Source organism: Scyliorhinus torazame, chromosome 11 (genome assembly GCF_047496885.1).
Source record: "Scyliorhinus torazame isolate Kashiwa2021f chromosome 11, sScyTor2.1, whole genome shotgun sequence".
Taxonomy (NCBI): Eukaryota; Metazoa; Chordata; class Chondrichthyes; order Carcharhiniformes; family Scyliorhinidae; genus Scyliorhinus; species Scyliorhinus torazame.
Genome location: NC_092717.1, coordinates 73939678 through 73959081, shown reverse-complemented (window position 1 = coordinate 73959081; position 19404 = coordinate 73939678). Strand labels below are relative to the sequence as shown.

The 19404-nt window shown below is 45.7% G+C and overlaps 1 protein-coding gene across 1 annotated transcript in view; it reads right to left on the bottom strand.

Moving 5' to 3' along the window:
* The window catches only part of LOC140385344 (exostosin-1-like), a 299358-nt gene that overhangs the window by 3437 nt on the left and 276517 nt on the right, over nt 1–19404 (bottom strand). Inside the window, exons 9-10 of the mRNA XM_072467409.1 lie at nt 11692–11852; nt 9045–9216 (exon numbers count right to left, since the gene is read on the bottom strand). Coding sequence (XP_072323510.1) covers nt 9045–9216; nt 11692–11852 — 333 coding nt within the window. The remainder of the gene's footprint in view (nt 1–9044; nt 9217–11691; nt 11853–19404) is intronic.

Below are 19404 nucleotides of genomic sequence, written 5' to 3'. Positions count from 1 at the left end.
GTAAAAGATAAATCACACATTTACCTGAACTCAAAAATGTAGATAGGCTGTAAACAATATATATATTACAATTAAAAAATAATATACACAATACATATTCAGTTTGATAACAGAAAGGAAAGGAGCAGAAAAAATAATAAGCCCATCAACATTTGGAGTGAGGAAAGACAGGCTAATCTTTCACGCATATACCCCTTTTTTTCTTTACTACTTGCAACACAATGTAGCCTATAGGCATTAGTAAAGTGAAGATACCAGGAAAGCCTGATGGATAAAAGAGCTTCAGTGAAGAACAGGATTTGCATCCTGGGAAAGAGCACAGGAGTGGATTGGACTGTGCTGTTGATATGCCTTGAATAAATAAGTAATCAAACACAGGCCATTGTGTGCCATGTTCCTGATCAAATTACGACCAGAGTAAGTCACGACTCTTGAGCATTTGTGACCAGAAAAGGCAGTGATTAATTAGTGTTGTCCTGTGAGTACGTGACTGGAAGCACGAGCAAGATCTGTATAAAAGGAGACTTCTGAAATGATAACCTGAAGGAATAACCATCATAAGAAGCTGTGCCCTGGGTCCGGGACCCAGAAGGGACATCGGGATCCAGGGGAGTCTGATCATCTTGCCTCTTAACGGTTGGTATTTAGGTCCAAACCACGAGATTTGATACTTTTGCAGAACAGAATTTTGATACTTTTAACAGAGCTTTTAATACCCTTAATAGTAGGGTTTTGATACTTTTGGGTTAACTTGGTAAGATACATTAAAGGAGATTGTTGTACGACAATTTGAGTGTTTTGTCCGTAATGCGGGCTGACTCAAGATTGAGGTGTAACAACAACTATTTTCTTCTTGGACTGTTAGTCTTAAAAACACACTGTTCCTTCATGTTTGGTTCGGTTTTCCAGCTGAGTTGGGGAATAATTTTGCTTGGGTGTGTTCTTATCTAACCAGTTGGAAGCCAGGAAATTATCTGTAATAATTTCCTTCCTGCTCCCACAATCCTTTTTAAAAAAAAAAAGAAAGTGTTTGTATTGGCATTTTCAATTTTACATAGTGAAACTTTGCGTCTGATATTTACAGTCTATATAGTTCTTATGTACATACATGCTTTCTTGATTTTTCTTCTTCCTTCCCCCTCCCCCCGCTTCCCCTTTTAATAATCTTTATTGTCACAAGTAGGCTTAATGCAATGAAGTTACTGTGAAAAGCCCCTAATCACCACATTCCGGCGTCTGTTCGGGTACAGAGGGAGAATTCAGAATGTCCAAATTACCTCACAGCATGTCTTTTGGGACTTGAGTGAGGAAACCGGAGCACCCGGAGGAAACTCACGCAAACACGGGGAGAACCAAACCGGGAATGGAACCTGGGACTCTCTCACTGTGAAACCATAGTGCTAATCACTGTGCTACCATGCTGCCTTCCACTCCCCCTTCCTTCTGTGGTTTTTGTTGCAGGATTTGTGGGTTCGGAGGAGGGGGCGTTCCTGCACCCTCTCCCTCCTCCATGCTTCTTCCTGTGGTTCCCCTAAGTTTCCTCATTTCCTCCCCCTTCCCCTTTTGTACCTCTTAGTGTTGTGTGTTTTTGTCTGCTCTTCCCTGTCTCTCCCTCTTTCCCTAGTCGCTGTTGACCTGTCCCTACAACTCTAGGCTCTATCCTGGACTTCCTCCAATTTCTCACATATCTGCCACCCATCGGTGAGATGATTCTACCTCTCCAGAACGTAAGCTCTGGAACCAAAGAGAAAATGCTGGAAAATCTCAGCAGGTCTGGCAGCACCTGCAAGGAGAGAAAAGAGCTAATGTTTTGAGTCCAGAAGACCCTTTGTCAAAGCTTTGACGCAGGTTTCGCATTCTCCGCCCTGCGAAACAGCATCGTTGCGCCACGTGCCGTTGGGCTGGCCTCAGAGCGTCACCTGAAGGCCCTCCCTGATGTTCCGCCCCCGATGGGCCGAGTTCACGATGGCGGTTCACTTCTGGTCCCAGCCATGCGGGAACCCGGCGTGGCGGCTGCAAACTGTGTCCAGCACCGTCACAGTCGGATGGGAGCCGTGCTGCTGGCTGGAGGGCGCTTACGCAAGGGCTGAGGGAACTGATGGGGGGTGTCCAGGCAGCCAGTATCTGGCAGGTTGGGTCCGTGCATGGCCGGCGCCATGTTTTACGGCATGACTGCTGCAGGTCGCTGCCGTGCGAATGCGCGGCCACGGACCCGGCCATTCTGCGACTGTTTATTTCGTGGAGGCCGGGAGTTTTACGCTAGCCCCTCACCAGTCGCAGCATCGGTGTGATTTTTTCCATGTAAAACACTACGAATCCTTGTCACGTAGCCTCACAATCGGAGAATCTGGGCCCAGATCTTTCTATACCTTTGAAGGAGCCAATCATGGATTCCTTAACCCCCACAATAAAAAAAATACACAAGAACACCAGTTCTGAAATGATATTTTACATACATCACAAGGCTCAACAAAACCCCAGCCTCAGGCATCATTCCACATATTTATACAGAAAGGACCAGCAAATATTCACTCAACAGGTTTGGATTACAGCCAGCACCTACCAAACTAACTAACCGAGACAGGATAAACAGGTAAGACTACTGGGAGTACAGGGAGTCAGGATAAAAAGGACTAGGTCATATCCATGAGCCCATGAACCTCTGAAGCACGACCCTCAAGATAAACAGCAGAAAAAGTTGCTTGTTCAAACCTCACTCAGCCTCTCATAACATTCCAGCGGAGAAGTAACGTCGTGAACATAAGGTGTGGGGGGGGGGGGGCAACAGGGTACCAACTACAGTGCACAACCTGGCCCAGCCCCACAACCTTGTGCATTTAGGAATCATTAAACCAAGGATACACAGAATGTGTCAAGACTCAGCATCTCAGGATGTTCCTACTAAGTACTTTCGAGAAGGAATGACCCAAGCATTAAAGGGCACCAGGATATCAGCTACTGTACCTGACCTAGTCCGGCACACCGTTGCACATAGGAGTCAGTACCTTCAGGGTGCCCATGATCATGCCAAGACTCACCACCCAACCAGCCTCACTCCTCACGAACCGCATCCAAGGTCCCACTAACACTAGAAAAGCCACATCATCCTCAACCAAGGAGACCCCATCACTAAGGATAAGAAGAATCGTCAAGACACCACCAATTTGGGAGTCTTGGGAGGAGGCTGGTCCCCCCCACCCCAAGCACAATAGACCAAATCAGGACATGCAACAGCACGCTGCCTACCCAAATGAGGAGAAGAAACCCAGATGAGGAGAAGAAACCCTCAAAAGGGAGAAATACCCAGATTAACCAAGGGACGTTGGACACAGGGCAGCATTGTGCGCCATTACCAAGACGATACTAAGGAAAAAACAGCGCTGCCTCAACAGAGACAAAAACACTGCCTCACCATGGAAGACAAGACTACAATGAGGAGGGGACAAAGGAAGCCTCCATATGAGACTACTTGGTGGAAGGCGCCCATCTCCCCCACCCAGCCTACCCTCAAATCTAAGAATACAGCATACAGACTCTCACTCGAACAAATTGAGCAAAGATTCAACAACCAGGCCCAGGCACGCACCACCACACATTTCTTCCACTCCAGAGACATGAACGACAAAGAAGAATTACAAGGAATCAAATTCTCTCTCGGATACATGAACAGGGCTAAATCGCTGGCTTTGAAAGCAGACCAAAGCAGGCCAGCAGCATGGTTCAATTCCCGTACCAGCCTCCCCGAACAGGCGCCTCAATGTGGCGACGAGGGGCTTTTCACAGGAACTTCATTTGAAGCCTACTTGTGACAATAGTTGGATTCAGGGCTTGGGGGTGTGAACATCTCTCAACCCTGCCAGAAGAAAGACTGGACTGGACAGGCCTGAAAAGAGGTAGGCTTCCTAAAGTACAAGCCTAGCTGACCAAGGAATTGGGGAAGAAAGAACATGCAAAACACCTGAAGTTAAGAGAACAGAGACCAAGGTATTGTTCTGAAGAATTTAATGAAGAGTAAACAAATTGTTCTGAGTTAAAGAGTCAATTGGGAAAGCAGACTTTTCAAGAGTCTAGGAATTGAGAGTTGAAGGAATTGTGATCACTTTGCACATCAGTCAAGGCAAAGAAATCCAAAAGGGTGGTTTGACATACTGGATTGGATTTGCTGTTAAAGGTGGAGCAGAAGCTTTGTTTAAAAGCGTCATTTGTAAAACATGTCTGGATTTCGGTATGCAAACCACCAAGGGAAAGCATTGAGATTTAAAAGCATTTTTTGGAGTGGAATTTGGAAACGCTCACGTGACAAGCAGCTGGGGAGATTCTGAGACGACATACACAAACATTCAACTGGGGCTCAGAGTGGAGAGAGAGGGCGCGATTCTCCACTCACACGCCGAAGTGGCCGCGCCGTCGTGAATGCCGTCGAGGTTCACGACGGCGCGGAACTGCTCCGGTCCCGACCGATTCAGGCCCTGACAACATTTCCGGGGACGCCGGTCCGACGCCCTCCCGCGAGTCTCCCAAGCGGCGGGAACGGCCCGGTCGAGTTTCGCGGGCTGCAGGCCAGAGAATCGCCGGAGACACCCAAAATGGCGATTCTCCGGCATCCCCGCGATTCTGAGGCCCGGGTGGGCCTAGCGGCCAGGCCAAAACGGCGGGTTCCCCGCTGGCGCCGTCCACACCTGGTCGCTGCAGTCGTGGGCGGTGCGTGAACGCTGGGGGGGAGGCCTGTGGGGGGGCGAGGGGGGATCCTGCACCGGGCTTCACCTGCAACGTGGGGTGGCCCGCGATCGGTGCCCACCTCTCTGAAGGAGGACCTCCTTCCTTCCGCGGCCCCGCAAGATCCATCCCCCATCTTCTTGCGGGGCGGATTTGGACAGGACGGCAACCACGCATGCGCATGTTGTCGCCGGCCAACCCGCGCATGCGCGGATGACGTCCGTTATGCGGCGCCGGCCGCGTCATCTATGCGGCGCCGCTTTTACGCGGGCGACAAGGCCTGGCGCGGGTAGATGACGCGGCCCCGATACTGGCCCATTGTCAGGACCGGGGCTGTTCCGCGCCGTCGTGAACCTCGACGGCGTTCACGACGGCGTGGCCACTTCGTCGTGGGAGTGGAGAATCGCGCCCTCTCTCTCCACTCTGAGCCCCAATTGAATGTTTGTGTATGCCGTCTTCTTTACATAAGAGACCGTGATAATGAAACCATTGTAGATCAAGATGCACTTTGTAATCCGTATTAATCCTAAAACCTGTGAGTAATTGTTCAGCTAAAGGAGTTGTGTTATAATCCAATATTTTCATGTTTATGCAGTGTTTTTTTCCTGTTGTTAAAACTAATTAGCGATCCTGTGACTCTGTTCCTTCAGTTTTTATAAAAAAAAGTAAAGGTTACGGTCTTTTTTTAAAAAAAAAAAATACATTTTTTTATTCTCCTCCTTTTTCACATTTTCTCCCACATTTACATCCATCAACAATAAACAATAATCAGCAAGATGTGTCAGTCCCCATAATAACAACGATCCCATCTACCCACCAACCCCCAAACCGCATGTTTACATAAACAAATGACAAAAAGGAATCAGGGATTACCCGTAGTCACCCTTAATCTTACACAGTCCCCCCCGCCCCTCCCAGGTCTCCAGCTCCTCCCGTCAAACTCCTCCTCCCAACCTCGGTTCCTTCACCCCAATTTTCCACCCCGGCTAGACCACTCGGACCCTGTTCGACCAGGCTCAGATGGCCGCAGCCCCTCCCCCCACCTCACTCCCAATTCACTGGCCGGTTTAGGCCCCCGCCAGGGCCCCTTTCCAACTTGCCCGGCCCTAGGAAAGCCCAAAGATGCCCTTTTAGCACACAAACCCCGCATATCCACCTACACCCCAAAGAACCCTCATTTCGAGTGAAAGTCCCGTCCCTTCCCTTGTCCAAATATATACCACATTGGCTCTTTTAGTCTCTACACCCGCGCGCAGTGATACAAAAAAAGAAGAAAATACAGTCATGAGGTTACATCGGCACATGGCCATTCCTCAATTTGTCAGTTCTGCCACAGTCCTTCTGCTTTAGCAAACTCCTCCGCTGCTTCCGCCGTTCTAAAATAAAAGTCCCTGAGCTTGTAAATCACCCTCAGCTTCGCTGGATATACAATGCCGCACCGCACCTTGCTAATGTACAGTGCCCTCTTCACCCGGTTGAAGGCAGCCCGCCTCCTTGCCAGCTCCACCGTAAAGTCCTGGTATACACGTATACCAGCTCCAGCCCACTGCACCACCCGCTTCTGCTTGGCCCAGCTCAGGACCTTCTCCTTCACCCTGTATCTACGGAAGCACAGAGTCACTGCCCTTGGCGGCTCACTCGCCTTTGGTACAGGCCTCCATGACCGATGAGCCCGATCCAGTTCATATCGGGAGGGATCCTCCCCCTCCCCCAATAGTTTTGCCAGCATCGCGGCAAAATACTCAGTTGGCTTCGGTCCTTCAACTCCTTCGGGCAGCCCCACAATCCTCAAATTCTGTCACCTGGATCGGTTTTCCAGGTCTTACATTTTTCCTCGCAGATCCTTGTTAGTATCCATCACCTTCCGCATCTCTTTCCCCGTCGAGGCAAGTTGATCACTATGCTGCAATAACGTCTCCTCCACTTCCTTCAGCGCCTCCCCTTGCTCTCGCACCTCCGCCACTGCGCTCGACACCTCCGTCCTCACCGGGGAAACCACCTCCTCCACCAGCACACTCAAAACCTCCCTCATCTCCTTCCTCACCGTCTCCATGCATTTCGCAATCTGCGCCAACTGCTTTTCAAATTCCGCAGCCATCACCTTAGTTATTTCTTCAGCCGTAAGCAGTGCGGCCTTCCCTGGTGCTCCAGCCTCCATTTTCTTCGGTGACCCCGCGGTGGCCTTTCCACTCCCCGACGGACCTTCAGCTGTTTTTTTTCCGGCAGTTTTTTTGCTCACCCTCGACATTTTTCTTTGTTTTTTATTTCCTCCTGTGTCTTCACTGTGCCTCCTCCGTGCCTTCTCCCTGCTTCTGCCGCCTCCGTGGACCCTGGGACCGGGCTTAAAGTCCCGAAAATGCCGTTCCCAAACGGGAGCCCTCCATTGTGCGGCCGCCTCCCGCCCGCCGTCACCGGAAGTCAGGTTACGGTCTTTTGAGCCAGGATTCCATTCTGGGATCTTCCTGTCCAGTTATAACATCAACTGGGATTGTAACAATGTTCTTTGGGAGGGATTGAATTGATTAGGCAGGGGTATGGGGACCAGGAGCTAACACTGAGAGGAAATGCAAGGTAGACAAAAAATTGGGAGGAGACAGCACTAAATCAGGAAATAGAAGGTATTCACTGCGGGGTCAGAGTAATCATGTCTAAATTGGAGTTACTATGTGAATGTGGTAAATGAGGTTGGTGAGTTGCAGGTGCAGGTAGCCATGTGGAAATATGGGGCGGGATTCTCCATTTCTGAGACTAAGTGTTGGCGCCATCGCAGAATTCGTGGACTTTCATGACAGCAAAACTGGCGCCACACCTGGACTGATTCCGCTACTGTTAAGGGGCTATCATCGGTGCCACGTGGAACACAATCGATTCGAATGAGAAACGGTGCATGATCTGCGGTTTAGCGATTGACACTCAGGAGGTTGACAAGCTGCAGCTGCATATACACACTTCACTCCCCACACACACCATTCTGGCCAACAAGATGGCAGTGAGGAGAGCATCCCCAAGGTTTGTGGATGCAGAGCTGGAGACCCTCCTGGATGCTGTGGAGGATAACCCTGAACCCCGATAGGAAGGACCTCGAACCCCTGCATGGGCGCAGGTGGCAGAGGCAGTCAGCTCAGTGGGCAGCGTCGTCTGGACCAGCCAGCAGTGCCACAAAAAGCTGCACCCACTGGGAGCGGGAGCAAAGTGGTTGAGGACCTGCAGCACCTCATTGTGGCTGAGCAGAGGGCCCTGGACGTGGTTGACAGCCTAGAGGAAAGGGAGGTCGCCGAGGTGGAGTTCGACTGCAGGCGAGGAAGTGAGACCCCGCTTAATGATAAGTGCATCAACCCCCACAAACACCACCCTCGCCAGCCCCCCCCCCACCCCCCGGTCTAATCATGCGTCTATTTCCAGGACCAGTATTATTCAATTTTGCTATCCTTGCATCTCACCATTTGCATGTTATGGCAGGATACTGAAGCTTCCTTCCTTGTGTTATTTGTGCGCAGACATATCAAAGATGAATGCTGCACCTTCTATGTGGGCAGTGGCCTGTGGTGCCACCTGCTCCCAAGGAATTAAGGTAAATCTACAAAGCAAGAAATGGCGCTAGGCAAATTAATTTTAAGGTCATTATTTTCAGGACAGGAGACAATTGACAATATAAAAAAAATCCAAATTCAAAGCACTACAAATATCACACACTTGGGTTTTATTTTATAATGTATAGCCAGTTGCAGCTCAGCGGGTGGCACGCTCATCTCCGAGTCATGAGGCTCTGGGTTCAAGCCCCGCTCCAAGGTTTGAGTACAAAAGTAGAGGCTAATATTTCAGTGCAATGTGGATGTAAGAGTTACCATGCACTATTTTGAAGAGGAGCAAGGGAGTTCAGCCCAGTGCCCTGGCCAATATTTATCCCTCAATCAACATCACAAAAACAGATCGACTCCCACATTACTGTTTGTGGGAGTTTGCGGTGCACAGATTGGCAGCCGTATACCCTACATTACAAGTGACTACACTTCAAAAATACTTCACTGGCTGTGATGTGGTGCTCCTTCATGGAACACATTTAAGGCTGGAATAGACAGATTCAAGGGATATGGGGAGTGGGCAGAGAAGTAGAGTTGAAGCCCAAGATCAGCCATTATTGTACTGAATGGCAGAGCAGGCTCACTGGGCCAAATGGTTTACTCCTGCTTCTATTTCCTGTGAAAAGCACTATGTGATTGCAAGTCTTATTTTAAATCTCCAAACCTAGGTACTTGAAGTTTAACAAATCTAACTCAGAGATCATAAAACCCACGATGCTTGGAGTCCTTCACTTTTCACAAAATTACCTGCTGCATCATTGTCTCTTTATACTGCTTTTTCTGAGTGACTTTAACAGGTGGCAGCTTAGTAACAGCTGAAACCAAGAAGTTCATCAATATGTCTTCACAGTTGGCCAGTTGGTCCACCATGTTTTTCAGACTGGAAGGCAGGTAATGAGTATACAGGTAATGGTAGTACCTACAACAAAAGCATATGTCATGAATTAATCATAAATACCGTAAATCTATGCAATGACTTTTAAAACGTTATAACTGTGAACACCCAGTTTCGCTTTTTTTTATACACAGCAAAATGATTCATAATTCATGTCTTTTAATTATATACAACTCAATAATTTGGTTGAAATTCAAAATTAATCAGTGAAAAGGGAGAATAACCAAGACTGTTTCCTCAGCAGCAACACCGAGGTTTAGAACTTGCTTCAACACAATTTTACTGACATTAGGTTGTACGGTAAGGACTACTTACAAGTAGAAAAATCAATGGAACAAAAAAGATCAGTTACTTATCGGGTAGAGTGAGGCAGAGGCAGGAGGAGCAGTGAATAATGAAGAATATTAATGATAACTTAGTTGCTCAAAGTTTAAGACTAAAATGTTTTATTGAAGTGTACAATTATAAAAGTGCAAAGCAGAAATCAATTGTGGGCAACATGGTCACTGGATAATTTACAAGTATAGAAGAGAAAAATTAAATTCATGTTGTACAGTTAACTACAAATTCACTGTTAAGTGGTTGATTTAGTTAATGAAAATGGTAGTAGAAATCAATTTCAAAACTCTTAACTCTTTAGTAGACTTGCAATTTTCTTCTTGAAGTTTTCAATTTTAAAAATACATAAATTAAATTATGAGCTATAAGACAGATGTTACATTTTAACTTGAATTCTCACCGATACACTAGCTGAAAGTTAGAGGAAATGTCATTTGATTTAAAGTGTAACTGTAATGCTAACTTGAAACTCTGCAGATGAAAAAAAAGTCAGCACAACTGCTTCCCAATGATAATAAATCCTACATCTGCTCTGCTTATTTATACTACTGCCGTACAGACATGGCGATTTGCAATGCTTATTTAACTCTACCAAAATCAGTGGGAACTGATCTTCCTGGCTGCTGCATTCAACATTTAGATGATTTATGACACATCAGGATGCACATATATTGGAATCAACCAAAATCTGGTCTTTCATTTTCAAAGGCACTACAGAAATCAGGCAGAATCAAGACTTGCTTACATCTTGCATTTGTGATTAGAACCCAGGCCCTGTATTAATCCCATCTGTAGAGGAGCACTGAGGACGGAATCATTACAGCCCTCACCACTTAAACCATTCCGGTTTACTCTGGACAGTCCAACCATTTCTCATTATGATTCTTGTCAATTATAATGGCACGGCATGTTAAGTATACTGCCTATTTTGAACCATTCAGCAGCTGTTTGCTCCTTGTTAAAGTTTGATTACCTGTCATCAAGGGCCGTGGTTGGGGAGTGTAACGGGGGAATTTTCCCGTTACAGTGGGCTTCATTTGATCTATTCCCTAAATCTAAAGCATTGCAAGAGAAAGCAATTGGCATATTTAAAACAGCAATCTCCAGGCCATTTATTGTAATTAGGTTTATAATGATTCTAGCACAAAAGGCAACTTTTAATGATTGATTGGTCTTAATAAAATCAACCCCGTGTAACATTTTCTCTCCCTCATCAGATTTCATGTGAAAAGCTGTAAAATGTTTACATGAGATTGTTATTCAACTTCTTTCAGTTTCCCACCTAGTGCCCAGATTATAAAATTTTCAATTGAAGTTTAATTAGCATCAAGAAGAGAGCTATGCAGAAACATTACGATAATCTGCAGAAAAACATCAGTTCCTACAACGCAATTAGGGCTCTTTCGTTATCTCTGGTTTGAGAGAAAAGGGCAATTTAAAGCTTCCTGTTTTACAACATAAAATCTTGACGTTAAAATTTATGAAGACTAGTTACATTCTGCACGGTATCTGATTCCAACACTTTTTCCAGACTGTGCATTCCAGATGATAGCACACTCTATAAAATAATAGCCCTCTATTTCTTCTCTAGTTCTTTTGCTCAAGTTTTAAACCTATGACCTCTAGTCACCAACCCATGTGCCAGAGAAATTAGTTTATCCCTATTTTCTCTGTTAAAACTCATTTTGAACACCTTGTCAGGTCTTCCCAGAACACTCCCCACTCTGAAGAGAATCTCAGCTTATCTGACCTCTTCACGCAAGTCCCTATTTTGCTAAACTTCCTCTCTACTCTCTGCAAGTCTTTGATATCTTTCCTAAAGTGTGGTGTGCCCAGAATTATACACAATATTTTAGCTGAAGCTGAACCTAGATTTGTAAAACTTTAGCATGGCTTTGTTGGTTTTGTATTTAATGGCCCTATGAAAAAATCCATCCTCGTTTTCCTAACTGCCTTATCAACTTTCCCTGCAACCTTCAAAGATTTGTGAATATGTGCCTTGAAAGAAAGACATAAAACACTGTGCCACAGGCTAGTTGGATAATGACTTGCTGGATTCCACACGTGGTAGAATTCAGCTTTGTAGAAAAACATGCAAATGTTTATTGCACAAGAGAGGGAGTTTAAGAGCAATGTTTTACTGCCTGCCTAAATACATACCTGTGGTAGATAGCAGCGCCCGTTAGGACCATGGAGTAATCATTAGTCCATTTAGATGTGTACCCCCATCTTTCCTTTGTGCTGTCCCAGAAATGACTGCGAGCTGGGTATCCTACAATTCTCTCAGGGAAGCTTTGCCACACGATGAAGGCAAAATCCACCTAAAAGAGATGCAGCCAAAGTCAATTTACTACACAAATTAAGATTAACCAACCTTCATAATAATTTTGGAAGAGTAAATTAATGTGCAGGTAAATCACAAAGACTATCATCATATTTTTTATTAAACTGTGATATAGACAAAGCCAACCATCACCAAGCAGGCATTAAATAAATATTCAATTCTCACAGAAATAAATTGGTAGAACGTATTTCAACAGTTTCCACCCCACCCACCCAGAGACTGTAAGCTAGAACTTTATGTTCAAATTCGGGTTAAGTGTCTTTTCTTCTAAGGTTGAATAATTTATACATCGATTTCTGTAAATCTGGCTCTCTGATGATATATGGAGGGGATTGGGTGACATTGATATTTTCAAGATGTAGTGCAAATAACTAAACTTTCCAAGCACAACTGCAAACCCAAATCATACACAAAAAGCACAAGAGCACAAAGCATGGGACATTTATTCAAGTTTCCTTGAACTAAAGTAATATCTATTTTTAACTGCTCCAACATATGTAGACTAGAATTGGCCTATTTTTGTAGGAGTTTAGAAGAATGAGAGGTGTTTTTGTTGAAACAGAATTCTTCAGAAAGCTGATGAAGATTCTGAGAGGTTGCTTCCTCTGACTAGAAAGCCTAGAAGTGGTCATAGTCTCAAGAAAAAGAATCATCCATTTAGGACTGATATGAGGAGAAATTTTATCACTCAGCGGGTGTAAATCTTTGGGATTATTCATTCCAAATGGCTGTGGATGCTCAGTCATTGAATATATTCAAGACTGAAATCAATAGATTTTTAAGGCACTAAAGGAATCAAGATGATGAGGGTAGGTTTGGAAAGTGAAGTTGATGTAGAAATTAAGTCATGATCTTATTGAATGGCAGAGTAAACATGATGCTGTACGGCCTGCTCCTATTTATGTCATTATGCAAGATTTAAATGAAGGTAAGATTTCACAGACTGCTGTGGGAGACCATTTTGTTTAGTGGTTTGCTAAATCATAGATCCATAGAGTCATACAGCACAGAAAAGATCCTTTGGCCCATTGAGTCTGTACCTGTCAAAACCACCCACCTAGAAGTTATTGTGAAATCCCCTATTCGCCACACTCCGGCAGCACCTGCTCAGGTACACAGAGGGAGAATTCAGAATGTCTACTTCACCTCAAGCACGTCTTTCCAGACTTGGGGGAGGAAACCAGAGTGCAGCCTTGTATACCTTGGGATCGCAAGTGCACATCTAAATACTTCTGAAATGATTTGAGGGTCTCTGCCCCCACCACCCCTTTAGGCAGTGAGTTCCAAACTCCTGTGGATAAAAAAGTTTTCCCTCACATCCCCTCACCTTAAATCCATGCCCCATGGTCGTTGATCTCCCCACCAAGGGGAAAATATTCTTCCTGCCTACTGAATCTGTGCTCCTTATAATTTTAAACATCTCAATCATGTCCCTCCTCAGTCTCCTCTGCTCCAAGGAAAACGATCCAAGTCTATCCAACCTCTCTTCATAACTAAAATCTCCATCCCAAACAATATCCTGGTAAATCTCCTCTGCTGTCAAATCTCTCCTATAATGGGGATTCCAGAACTGCATACAACACTCTAGCTGTGGCCTAACCAAAGTTTTATACAGTTCCAATATAAACTCCCTGCTCTTAAACTCTTATGCCTCAGCTAAATCAAAAACATTAAGACCTTAAAAAGTCCAGATTAGAAATATATTTACAATCCTTGTTCCAAATGAATGGGTAATACTGATAGCAATTTTAAAAATAAAGTTTGAGGAGCTCCTGAATTTCTTTGTCACCTTCCTTCTCCTAGTCCACCAGGCCAGAATTCCTCGAAGGCTGCTTCTTGCCCCCCCCCCAGATTTAATGTTTACCGTTCTCTTATTCTTCTCCTACCTTTCCTGATGTTCTCTTAGTTTTTCTTATCCATGAGACCCATATTCTGCTCTCTCGACCCTATTTCAATTAAATTACTGACCAACGAACCTCTTATTCTGGCTTCCCATACTACCTAGGGCAGCATGGTAGCATAGTGGTTAGCACAATTGCTTCACAGCTCTAGGGTCCCAGGTTCGATTCCCGACTAGGGTCACTGCCTGTGCGGAGTCTGCACGTTCTCCCCGTGTGTGCGTGGGTTTCCTCCGGGTGCTCTGGTTTCCTCCCACAGTCCAAAGATGTGCAGGTTAGTTGGATTGGCCATGATAAATTGCCCTTAGTGTCCAAAATTGCCCTTAGTGTTGGGTGGTTTACTGGGTTATGGGGATAGGGTGGAGATGTTTGATAAGGTTCCCCACGGTAGGCTATTGCAAAAAATACGGAGGCTGGGGATTGAGGGTGATTTAGAGATGTGGATCAGAAATTGGCTAGCTGAAAGAAGACAGAGGGTGGTGGTTGATGGGAAATGTTCAGAATGGAGTACAGTCACAAGTGGAGTACCACAAGGATCTGTTCTGGGGCCGTTGCTGTTTGTCATTTTTATCAATGACCTAGAGGAAGGCGCAGAAGGGTGGGTGAGTAAATTTGCAGACGACACTAAAGTCGGTGGTGTTGTCGATAGTGTGGAAGGATGTAGCAGGTTACAGAGGGATATAGATAAGCTGCAGAGCTGGGCTGAGAGGTGGCAAATGGAGTTTAATGTAGAGAAGTGTGAGGTGATTCACTTTGGAAGGAATAACAGGAATACGGAATATTTGGCTGATGGTAAAGTTCTTGAAAGTGTGGATGAGCAGAGGGATCTAGGTGTCCATGTACATAGATCCCTGAAAGTTGCCACCCAGGTTGATAGGGTGGTGAAGAAGGCCTATGGAGTGTTGGCCTTTATTGGTAGAGGGATTGAGTTCCGGAGTTGGGAGGTCATGTTGCAGCTGTACAGAACTCTGGTACGGCCGCATTTGGAGTATTGCGTACAGTTCTGGTCATCGCATTATAGGAAGGACGTGGAGGCTTTGGAGCGGGTGCAGAGGAGATTTACCAGGATGTTGCCTGGTATGGAGGGAAAATCTTATGAGGAAAGGCTGATGGACTTGAGGTTGTTTTCGTTGGAGAGAAGAAGGTTAAGAGGAGACTTAATAGAGGCATACAAAATGATCGGGGGGTTGGATAGGGTGGACAGTGAGAGCCTTCTCCCGCGGATGGATATGGCTGGCACGAGGGGACATAACTTTAAACTGAGGGGTAATAGATATAGGACAGAGGTCAGATGTAGGTTCTTTACGCAAAGAGTAGTGAGGCCGTGGAATGCCCTACCTGCTACAGTAGTGAACTCGCCAACATTGAGGGCATTTAAAAGTTTATTGGATAAACATATGGATGATAATGGCATAGTGTAGGTTAGATGGCTTTTGTTTCGGTGCAACATCGTGGGCCGAAGGGCCTGTACTGCGCTGTATTGTTCTATGTTCTATGTGGGCTTGGGTAGGGTGCTCTTTCCAAGAGCCGGTGCAGACTCGATGGACTGAATGGCCTCCTTCTGCACTGTAAATTCAATGTTTCAACCTGACACTCGTCAGCTTATTAAGCTCTGATTATGTTCCGCTTGTTCAACTCTGCCATCCCCATCGTCACCCCTTTCGTCTAAAGAAAAATTCCTGACCACTCCATTCTATTAAACTATCATCCTATTCCCAACTCCCCAATCCTCTCCAAAGTCCCTGAATGTATTGTTGTCCCCCCAAATTAGAGTCCATCTTTCCTGGGATTCCATGTTTATTTTCCTCCAAACAGGATTTCACTCGTCACCATATTAAAACAACTCTATTAAATTTGCAACTGATATCCTATGTGACTGTGAGGCAAACAATCCTTCTGCAACCTTTAAAAAAAAATCTTTTTCTTCTCATTTTCATCAAATACACAATAAAAGAAAATCAACAACAACAAATACAGTACCAATGCCCCACACAGCATCCCCTTCAAACTCAAACATCATCCATACATTCCAAGTAAAACGAAACAAAAAGACCAAAAGAAAATTAATGGTCATCCCATAAACAATGTGTTCAACCCCACTAATAAGCCCCCCCCCCCTAATGTTTGATGGCATCCAATTCTTGAAAGTACATGATAAACAATCCCCATGAATTGTAGAACGCTTTCATCCTCCCCCTCAGCTCAAACTTCATCTTCTCGAGCGTCAAAAATACCAGCAGGTCCCCCTGCCAAGCCGAGGCACAGGGCGGAGAAGCTGATCTCCACCCCAGCAGGACCCACCTACAGGCAATCAGCGAGGCGAAGGCTAAAACATCTGCCCCGCGCCTCCCTGCAGCCCAGGCTGGTACGACACTCCGAAAACAGCTTCTAGGGGCCCTGGCTCCAAACTCACATGTACTACTCCCGAAATGACATAAAAAACCACCCTCCAATACATCTCCAGCTTTGGGCAGGGTCAAAACAGGTGAACATAGTTTGCGGGGCTCCTCCCACAATGCTCACATACATCCTCCACCCCCAAAAAAGTCTGCTCATCCTCCCCCCGTGAGATGCGCCCTAAACACTACCTTCAGCTGAATCAGCCCCAACCCCACGCATGGGGTTGAGGCGTTTACCCTCTGGAGCAGCTGACACCACAGACCGTCTTCCATAATCTCCCCCAAATTTTCCTCCCACTTGGCTTCAATCCCCTCCAAGGATACCTTATCGTCCCCCAAAATCCTCCCATAGATCGCCGACACCACCCCCTTCTCCATTCCCCTGCCGTCAATATCTCTTCCAACAATGAGTGGGCCGGCACTATTGGGGAGCCCTAAACCTCCTGCCTGGCAAAGTGCCGGAGCTGCAGGTCACTAAATACTTCCCCCTGCCTCAGTCCATATTTCCCCCCAACTCCTCAAGCCTCGCAAAACTACCTTCCCGGAACAGGTCTTTTAATACCGACTCTCCTCCCCTTCTCTGAAACCTCCCGTCCAGCTTTCCTGGCTCAAACCTATGGTTCCCCATAATCTGCATCGCCCTGGACCCCACCCACAGGTTAAAGTGTTGCCTAAACTGCCTCTTCTGCATCCTTTTGACCTGTCTGTAGCCTTCTACACAGTTGATGACACGATTCTCCTTCAGCACCTCCCCACCATTGCCAAACAGGGTGAGACTGCACCCACCTGGCCCCATGCTTATCGACTCAATCATAGCCAGAGATCTCCAATGTGAATCTCTTCCCATTCTTTGTTACTTCTAGTATCCCCCAAGGATCTATATTTTTTTTTACACCCTCCTATTTCTCATCTACCACAGATGAGATGTTGCCTCTTGACGATATAATTGGAAAATGCCAGTTTCCACATGTACGCTGCCAACACCCTCATTTTATCTTCATCCATTTTATTCCACGATCCCTCCACTGTCTCCAAATGATCAGACTGCTTGTCTGACAAGCACTGGATGAGCAGATATTTAATCCAATTAAATATTGGGAAGATAGAAGCCGTGAATTTTTACCTTGCCACGAAGTCGATTCCTCGCCCTGGCGAATATCTGAAGTTGAACCAGACTATTCACAAACTTAGTGTTATTCGGACCCCGAGATGAGTTTTCAACAGCCATCACCTCAGTTCGCTGACATACATTGGCTCCGGTTAAGCAAACTCTTGCTTTTAAAATTTTCACCCTTGTTTTCAAATCCCTTCGTGACTTAGTAAGTCCGTCTATCTCTGTAATCTACTCAAGGGATATCTGCGCTCCTCTAATTCTGGCCTCTTGAGCATCCTTGATTTTAATCACTTTAGTAATGGTGGTTAAGCCTCAAGTCCTGGAATTCACTTCCTCATCCTCTCCATTTCACTATCTTACTTTACCCTCCCCTTTACTCTTTAGCAAGCTTTTTGACATTTACCCTACTATTGTCGTGTCATATTCTGTTTTATAATGTTAAAGGCACCATACAAATATAATTTATCAATCCTACACCTCTTTTTCTGAATACATTTCCTGACTACTGTCCAATTAAAAAAAAAATATTTTTCATGCGACGTGGACGTCGCTGGCTCGGCCATCATTTTTATTGACCATCCCCAATGCCCATGAAAAGGTGGTAGTGAACCACCTTCTTGAACTGTTGCAGTTCATATGGTGCAGGTACACCCACAATGTTGTTAGGGAGAGAATTCTAAGACTTTGACAAGAACTGCTTCAGTATCGGAGGAATCGTGAATGGAGCTGAACATTCTGCAATCATCGGTGAACATCCCCAGTTCTGACTTTATGGGCAGCATGGTGGCGCAGTGGGTTAGCCCTGCTGCCTCACAGCGCCGAGGTCCCAGGTTCGATGCCGGCTCTGGGTCACTGTCCATGTGGAGTTTGCACATTTTCCCCCGTGTTTGCAAAGGCGTCGCCCCCACAACCCAAAAGATGTGCATGCAAGGTGGATTGGCCATGCTAAATTGCCCCTTAATTGGAAAAAAAGAATTGGATACTCTAAATTTAAGAAACAAATAAAAAGTTCTGACTTTATGATGAAAGGAAGGTCATTGATGAAGCTGGCTGGATTTAGGACACTCAGAAACCCCTGCTGTGATGTCCCAGGTCAGAGATCATAGAATTTTACAGTGCAGAAGGAGGCCACTCGGCCCATCGAGTCTGCACCCTACCCAAACCCACGCCTCCACCCAATCCCCATAACCCAGAAACCCCACCAAACCTTTTTGGACACTAAGGGCAATTTAGCATGGCCAATCCATCTAACCTGCACATTTTTGGACTGTGGGAGGAAACCGGAACATCCGGAGGAAACCCACGCACACACGGGGAGAACATGCAGACTCTTCACAGACAGTGATCCAAGCCTGGAATTGAACCTGGGACCCTGGTGCTAACCAGTGCTACCGTGCTGCCTTTTTAAAAAAAAATCAGTGCTTTATTTTTATCAATAATTCAGAGATTATTGATAACTGCAACTACCTTCCTTTGTGCTAGTTATAACTCTAACCAGTGGAGGTTCGCACTCAGATTTCCATTGACTTCAATTTTACTAGAGCTCTTGGATTCCAAGCTTGGTCAACTGTTACCTTTATGTCAAGATGCATCTCTCTCCTTGAATTCAGCTCTTTTGTCCATGTTTGGACCAATGCCGTAATGAGGTCAGGTGCCATGTGGCACCGATGGACTGCAAACTGAACGTCAGTGTGCATGATTGCACGGTCGACAATACTTTCCATCACTTTGCTGATGATCAAGACTAGACTGTTGATGCGGTAATTCGCCAGTTGGATTGGTCCTGCTTTTTGTGGATAGGATTTACCTGGACACTTTTCATATTACTGGGTAGATGCCAGCATTTTAGCTGTACTGAAACAACTTGGTTAAGGGCGCAGCTAGTTCTGGAGCACAACATTTCAGTACTAAAGCTGGAATGTTGTCAGAGCCCATATCCTATATACCTAGTGCCTGCAGCCATTTCTTTATATTACGTTGGAGGAATTAAATTGGCTGAAGACCAACATATGTAATGCTGGGGAACTCTATCTCAGCAGGGGGGGGGCGAGATGGATCATAGATAGAATCTACGGCACAGAGAAAGGCCAGTCAGCCCAAACAGGTCCATGCCAACCA